The sequence below is a fragment of the Gossypium hirsutum genome, chromosome D08 (genome assembly GCF_007990345.1).
Source record: "Gossypium hirsutum isolate 1008001.06 chromosome D08, Gossypium_hirsutum_v2.1, whole genome shotgun sequence".
NCBI classification, from domain to species: Eukaryota; Viridiplantae; Streptophyta; class Magnoliopsida; order Malvales; family Malvaceae; genus Gossypium; species Gossypium hirsutum.
In genome coordinates this window covers 42722588-42730931 of record NC_053444.1, presented here as the reverse complement: position 1 = coordinate 42730931, position 8344 = coordinate 42722588, and the positions used below count along the sequence as shown (strand labels likewise).

The 8344-nt window shown below is 37.7% G+C and overlaps 1 protein-coding gene across 1 annotated transcript; it reads right to left on the bottom strand.

The window, feature by feature from the left end:
* Window positions 1-1690: 1690 nt before the first annotated feature.
* Window positions 1691-3671, bottom strand: LOC107909903 (ethylene-responsive transcription factor ERF061). The gene has a single exon (XM_016837608.2). It carries the CDS (start codon window positions 2824-2826, stop codon window positions 1930-1932), a length of 897 nt encoding a protein of 298 aa, XP_016693097.2. The 5' UTR covers window positions 2827-3671; the 3' UTR covers window positions 1691-1929.
* Window positions 3672-8344: the final 4673 nt, after the last annotated feature.

The window sequence follows — 8344 nt, the reverse complement described above, 5'->3', positions numbered from 1 at the left end:
GTTTCAGGAGTTGCAATGTATGCCTGTGGTGGGGGAGTAGGTGAAGAAGAAGTGCCAGACTGCGGAGCATTTTGAGCAAACTGATTAGACCGGTTATTGACAGGTAAAGAAAAACCAGACCAACCTGACATAGGATTGTAACCAGCAGAGGTGACACCAGCCATGGGTGGCATCCAAGGTACCATCGCAGGACTTGACCCAACCATACTGGGATTTGCTTGTGGAGGTATAAATGGTCTGTACCCTGTATTTTTATATGACAAATCAAACCTATAGTAACACCTATCAACTAGATGCCCAGGTTTTTCGCAAAGCTGACATTGAACACGGGACCCATACGAGCGACCTCGTCCCCTTCCTCGATTTGACGAGGGATAATTATACTCAGGTACTAAAGAACGACTAGCCTCAGTTACTGAGCCATTATCAACTTCCACAGATGAAGACTTGTGAGACACTAGATTAGCAGAACTAGGAGTCTCAAGAACATCACCTGCTGCCTTGCTTCTGCATCAAGAAGTATAGAAGTAACCCCCTGCACATCATACGGAACTTGACTGGCAGTAACAATCGTAATCACTGATTCATATTCTGACGATAGCCCATTGAGTATAGCTGTGACATGCTCATGCTCACTTATAATCTCTCCATAGTTGGCCAAGCAATCACTGTATCCTTTTACTTTCAACAAAAAATCTTTCATAGACAAATCACCTTTTTTCTGAGAATGCAGCGATCGTCTATAAAACATTAACCTAGACGTGGTTTTGCTGCCATACAAAGTGGTAACAGCAGACCCAGACCATATTTGTGCACTAGTATCCAATCCTATAAGATAAGGAAGAACAGTGGCACTTACAGAGGAAAGAAGCCACGACGCTAGCGCACCATCTTGTTGCTCAAAACGAGCAAATTCAATATTATCCTGCAAAACACCATTCTCATCCGCAACCTGTCTAGAAGGAGGAACAGTGCTTGGATCAAGAAAACTTTGAAGCTTGTGTGTTTTGACTGCCAAAAGCACCTGCTGTCTCCATTACAGGTAATTATTATCATCAAGCAACACACTGATTCTTTTATTAGAGAAGAATCGACTGTCTACAACATTATCAGCCGAACTCGAAGCCATTACTGATGCAGCGAACCAGAAAAGAACGAAGAGAAAAAAAAAACTCAAGAACCCTAACCCAGGAAAAATTGAACGTCTGATACCATGTTAAGTATTTATGAAATACTCTTATCTTTGTTTATTATCAATAGCAGTATTTATACACAACTCAATACCAGCTTACGTAACTACCTCAACAGACTACAACTGTTAACAACTTACTGTAACTGATTGTAACTTCCTAACTGACTATTATCTGCAATTATACTCTAACATGTACCATGTATAGGCATCTTTCAATATTTTTAGACATGTACATGAAGATTGAAGTTGATTAAGAAGAAGGACCACCATCTTTCCTCAGAATCGAAGGAAAAGGCATAACCGTGGCTCTAGTGTTTTCACGATAAGGGAGTGATCTTATTCGCAACCTTTGCTCAACTTCACCTGCTTGGTTTAAAACCCTATCATGTCCTTTGATAGTAAAATGGTGCTTGTGGAAAAATAGACATGATAAGAAGTGAGGGAATTTTTCATTCACATTCTCAAGGTCCCACATATTTGTAATAATCATGCATCACCTTGAAAATATATTACTCCGGAATTTCTATTTATTTGTAAGCGTTTCAACTCCCATTCAAGAAAGAAAACATTCTTGTTCCTAAAATCGAAAACACTGAACAACAGGACATCATTACAAGGAAGTAAGAATCCCAACAAAATTACCATTTACACTATTTAAAAGTCTCTCCGTTTTTAACAGCTACGTGCTGAAAATTCTCGCTTTTTTGGTGAAAAAATAACTGGAGAAAGTGGAAATCCTAATTGGCAAGAATATCCCATATCAATTCAGCATCAAAAGATGGCATTCTAGCAAGCAAACAGTCCTCGAATTGGGGTTCCTCTGCCATCATCATTGGATAATCGTTAGAAACAGAGGAGGGCGAGTTCTCACATCTCCAAAATCCGCCATCAGACACACTGTCACTGAAAACCACAGGCGATAACGATGATGACGATGAACAGGATTCCGTCACCTTAACTGTTTTCTCAGCTTCTGCGGGACGATCCTTCTTGGCTTTCTTTTTAGCCCTCTCTCTTTTCACCTTTTGACAAATGGCTTGAATCTTAGCATCCACCGAGTTCTTCAGAGCACTCAAACGAGCACCATCTCCAAAACCCAACTTGCTCGGATCCTTGATGTTTTGGAAATTCAACCTTGCATATTCCCCTCTAAGCTTATACGCCGCACGATCATACGCATAAGCGGCGGCTTCGGCTGTTTCGTATGTGCCTAACCAGATTCGCATTCTGTTCTGTGGGAGCCTGATTTCGGCCACCCATTTACCCCAGTGTCTCTGCCTCACCCCCCTGTATTGCTTCTTCTTTTCAGGACTTAAATAGAAGTTGCTCGTCGATGCGGGGTTTGGATAGCTCGGAATCCGGTTCATTAGCGAGTTGCACGAAAACGAAGCGTTTCCGTTGTTCTCTTGGCTGAACTTTTGAAGGAGCTCTCTCTGGCGGAGATAGACTGAAGAGCCTATTGGCTCGTAAATACAGTTGGTGGTGATGGCGGTTGAAGTTGTCGTCGTTGACGGTGCGCAATGAGAGAAGATTGAATCTAAGGTATTTGAGCCTCCTGACAATATCAACTGTGACAGTGAAGATCCAATATTAACAATATCATTGAATCCAAGAGGATGATTGATTTCTTGCATTTTTTTAATTCTTGATTTGAATCAAAACAGAGGAAACAAAGAGTATAAGAGTAAAATTGAAGAAAAACAGGGGCGCTAAAAAAACTGACCCTTTTTCCTTGTATAAACAAAAGAAAAGAAAGTGAAATAGTAGATAACAAAAGAAAAATAAAGTAGGGTTATTTGGTTAAGGAAATGAAGAAATCTTGGGTTGAACAAGAATTTTGGTGGGGAGGAAGAAGAAACCCAGATATTATATGGTGAGACCCTAGGGTGAGGTTGGTGGTATTTATAGCTGTGGAGGACAGTAAAGCTAAAGCTTAGGATTTTACTTTTAGATATAGAGCAAGTTTGAGTTCCGGTCTAACGACACTTTGAATGGGTTGCGATGTGTTTAGGCTATAATATTATTTTAATATCTAATTTTATTGTAATAGTTGTTTTTACAGTTAATTGGGAGGGCATTGCCATGCCTTCCTCTCTCCCTTCTTCTTATGCAACTCGAGTTATTATTTTTGTTTGCCACCAAATTTATTATACTAAAATTTCATGGATGTGTTTTTGCATGAGGTGCAAATATTGTTATAAATCCGCCCATTCTTTTGAGCAAGAAGAAATAGAAGGGAGTGACCATGAAAGGGCAAAAAGAAGAGGTCCCCCGCCCAAAACTGCTAAAAAGCTACTTTTTGTATTTATTGCAAGAGGCAGAGCCAGCCTTCGGTTGTCAAAAGTTAAAGCACCTCTGCGCCACGCGTCGTATGTTATGCCCAGTTGTCCACCACGCTACGCTTTTCATTTTTTTAGGTTTCAAACTCTGCACAAAATTCCAAAATCCCATTCAAGTCTGAAAGCTTCCCTCTTACTGCTTTTTACGTTCAATGTTCAAAATTCCATTATTATTATTGTTTCTCTTGATACTATAACATGTTCAAAGATTTAAAAAGATGTTAAAAGTCTTTCACCATAATCCACTTGGGGTTAAATAGGCAACATCCAAATAACTGAGAATCTAAATTTGTGGAGAGAAGAGATGTTGATATCTCATTTCCATACCAAAAGTGTTTGGCAGCACATGGTGAGTTACGTTACCCTTTGGAAAGAATTATTATGAGTAATTGATCCATACCTTGACATAAAAAGCAAACACAAATTTACTAGAACTAGAATGCCGCCCGGACTTGATGCTTTGTAGAAATTAAATTGCGGGTCGTGCTGTAACTTTTGCTGGATTGCACTTTATATCTATCCAAATAACCCAAAGAAGAAACGGAGGGAGAGCGAAAGAAAAAGGAAGTCGATATATAAAAACAAGGATTGATTGAATGAGGTAAAAGACTTTTTCTACATGAAATCATAAAGGTTGCCATCAGTATATGTGGGATCCAAGCTTGGTATGGAGCATTAAAGACGTAAAGGTAGAGTTTGAAAAGCCAATATCTATAAGTTTCTTCTTTTCTTTTCTAGTTTTTATTTTTGGGGATGACAAAGCTCGTGAAAGATACCCCATCTGCTGGACTGACCTCAAACGGGAAATAAAGGGTATTGCTGTATTTTGCATGTGAAAGAAACCTAACCATGCCTCACAAGTCAATCCTCAATACCATTATCTCCTTATCTTCATGTTACGTTGTCTCCAACTTTTCTCTCTCTCTCTTATTTCTTTCTAATTTTACCTCATAAAATAGATAACATCTAATGTGAGACTTTATTAATTCTGTTAAATCCTTTTTAAATTAACTGTTGCATCAAAATTAAGAAATTATATTAATGGCTTGGAACATGCTAAATCAATTACTTTTCTTTGAAAATCATTCTATATTCTTATTTCAACTGTTAATTTAAAAAGATCTCACATAATTCCATTGTAATGGGATCCTTAAATAAATGCTTTATGTGATATAATTTATGACCCTTTTTATATTATATAAGTTATAATACGAAGATAGAAAAATATCTATTAAATGTTGAGATTAGAATAAATTTTTTTGTTAAATTAAATTTAAAAATAATTATGTGAATGAGTTTGGTTGTTCCATTTTTTCTAGTGTTAGGACTAATAATGATTTCCTTTTCTTTTCAATAGATTCATACATAAAGACTCCGTAGCCAAGTCTATGGGTAGCTAGAAGATATCAGTTTCCTCTTACTCTTTTTTAGTATCCAAGTTAGAATCTTAATGTGGCAAACCAAAGTTTTTGAAATAAGTTCATACTCATCCTTTTGACTTAGTCACCTAAGATAAAATTCTTGACGAAAGGGTGAAATTCAGTTGCAGAGGCTTTCACTTAAAAGAAAAAGAAATCATTTTGAGTGTGGGACACTTGAAAAAGTTGAGATTTGGCAGTATGGTTGGCAGCTAGACAAGTCAGTGCAGGGTGAGGGCGACGCCGACCAAGCCAGTGGTCTAGCCTCAACTTTTATGCTTGCTTCTCTACTGACACGTGCCTAGAGCAGTGAAATTAGCAAATTCTCGTGATTTCATATCATTCCCGGTAAAGATTTTCTCGGGCGCGCAACTGGCCAACTGCGGCTGCATACGACGCCGCTTTCTTTAGCCAAAGAAGTACAGTACGTCATGTCACCAACAAATTGATGTCACGATGACAAAAGCTTCACAATTTTTTTAGGAATATATTATTGTCTAGTTGAAACTTATAGCATTTTATTTTGTTGATAAATGAATGTGTTTTTTTTTCTGGTAAATTAATTTTATATATCTTTGTTAATATTGCGTTAAATGGTATTGTAAAAATGTAATGAATGAGGATAAGGGTTTTTTACCCAAATATATTAAAAAATTTTAAATACTTAAATAGATTGTCAGTTAGATTAATTACTGAAATTGTATGTTTTTTAATTGCGCCTATCTAACAGGTGTGAACCAATTTTTTATATTAAAAAATATTTTTTTGTTTAAATAAAATATTATTAATTTTTTTTCCCGGATCAGTATATAACTCAGGTATACGAAATACAGGGACTAGTTGAGCCTATCTGAGAGGCGCGACTAGTTGAGCCTATCTGACAGGCACGACTAGTTGAGCCTATCTGACAGGCGCAACTAGTTGTGCCTAACTCAGAGGTGCGAATGGTAGGCCCTACTATTGCTTCATTTTCCCCCTATCCGATATCGTATGATGATAGTCAATCAACTATATTCATTACATAAATATGAAGTTATTTATATTACAAAACCCCCTAAAATTGATGGTTTGATGGTGTGGTTCTAGGGGTATATTTTTGTGGAGCTTGACGTTCACGTTGCGGGCGATTACGGTGATCAACGTTCTCATCATCCGTATGTAGGGGTGTGCAAAACATAGATGAAAAATCATATGTCTCAAATGCCATCGATGAACTTGAACCGGAAGGAGTGGAGTACGGCGGTGGATACGGGCCAGAAGGAGCGAAGTACTAAGGTAGATACGAGCCGGAAGGAGCGGAGTACTGAGGTGGATACGAGTTAAGATGACTGGAGTACTGAGGTGGTAGTGGGCTGAAGATATCAAACTTTGAATGATATCCACGGCCTGACGAGCCCGGGAAATAGTCATCGCCTCTCAAATTTAGATGATAAGAACTATCCCTAGAATGTAGTTCCGTCTCTGCCTCCGGCTCCGACTCCGGCTCTGGCTCTGGCTCTGGCTCTGGTGCATGATGCGGATCTGGAAGGGGTTGCCCAATTAGTGTCGTATGCGGAGGGACTACCATCGACTGCCCACTAAACAAAAATGGTTTCCCTATCTCATAGTACCACTGTATGTACTCTAACGAGGGCTGCAGATCCAAAGCACAATCCATCTGAAGTACCCTCCCCAATCGGTTGTTCCATATCATAATATATTCGTCATGCACTTCTTTCTAATCATTTCCATACCTCCCCCTCCTACTCATCCCATGGATCTCCCCTAATCGTACTGGCAGTGTCGGGATATACTGTATGCAACCGAACTTTCGGAGTACTCGATCACCATGATACCACTCTACTACTTGAAAATTGATAACGGGTGCGCTAATGCACCATAGGTTTGAGTGGACGTGGGCAAATGATGGAATAACTGCCATAATTTCTGGAACAGAATACAACATCCAAATGAACTGCACAGTTAATAACATTGTCATATTAATGCGGGTCGAGTGAGATAAAATACTAAAATAAAGTTTATATTGGAAAAACTTACCCCCTCTCCAGCATGATTCTCAATCATCAAACGGTATATCAGAACCGTGTATGACTTCTCGATACCCGGATTAGTACTCCATCTACGAAAACAAATTGTTAGAATAATATAATATGAAAAAAAGTCAACTACTTCTTATAACGAGTAAAAATTCATCACCTATTAATGAGTGGAAATATATATGGTTGGTGACTAATAGATGCCAAGAATGGCATCTGGTAAAGTGCCTACGACTGCAGCAGTAAGAGGCATTCACTTATGTCCATCACAGAAGGATTTGTTGTCCGACAAAGTTCGCGACACGACATGGCTAAAATTGCAGACCCTTAACTGTATGACCGGGTGTTATGCAAATTGGATAATAGGGGTAAGTACATCAAGTGGACCGTACTGTCGTTTGCATCCGGCATGAGTACACCCCCTATAAGGTGCATAATGTAAGTTCGAACAGCCTGCATCACCTCCCATTCATTGGCAGTACTCGGCAAATGTTCAAAATAGGCCTTTAGCCATGAAAAATCTCAAACTGGTAAATTTTGCCTCACTTGGCGAGCGTCTAAGTAATTCATAGCAAAAGGTAGCCGACCTAGAGATTGAACTTACGCCCGTAACCGCATTCCCGTTGATGGGAAGCCCGAGCTATAGTGCAACATCCTCTAGAGTGACGGTACACTCCCCACACGACAAATGAAATGTGTGGGTCTCCGAACGCCATTCCTCGACTAAAGCAGAAATCAAGTCGTATCGCAGATCAAAAGTCTGGATCAATGCCGCTGATTAGAACCCAGCTAACTCTAAGTATGGTATTAGGCATTCATCTGGCAGAAACCCTACACTATTAACATGGTCCCTTAATACGCAGTACGAACCTTGAGATTATTAAATTAGCAAAATAGTTAATACAATATAATTTAATTAAGCAAATAACATGAGTATCAGATAAAAATTTTATTACCATCTCATTAATAATACTTGATATATGATTATTATTATTATTATTAATCAAAGAACCCATTTGCTGCAAATCTGCAATTAAAAAAATGTATTCATTTAATTTGTTTCAAAAAATACAATAAATTATTTCAAATTTCAGAAACAAAACACGGTAAATATCTAATAATTTCCCATAATTTACCTATAATAAAAAAAATTATGTTAGATTACAATAATAATATAATTAAAATTAATATAAACTATCTAAACATAAAAACATACGAATTCAAAAAATAAAAATAGAAATAGGTACATACCCGAGTAGTTTATTTTAAACAACCTATAAAATTATATAACAACAAATTTAATCAACATTTTAATAAATCAATAAAAAATAAAATAAAATTACATTATATAAAAATTAA

Coding starts and splice junctions, on each gene's coding strand:
- LOC107909903 (XM_016837608.2), bottom strand. CDS start 2,826: ATGCAAGAAATCAATCATCCTCTTGGATTCAATGATATTGTTAATATT.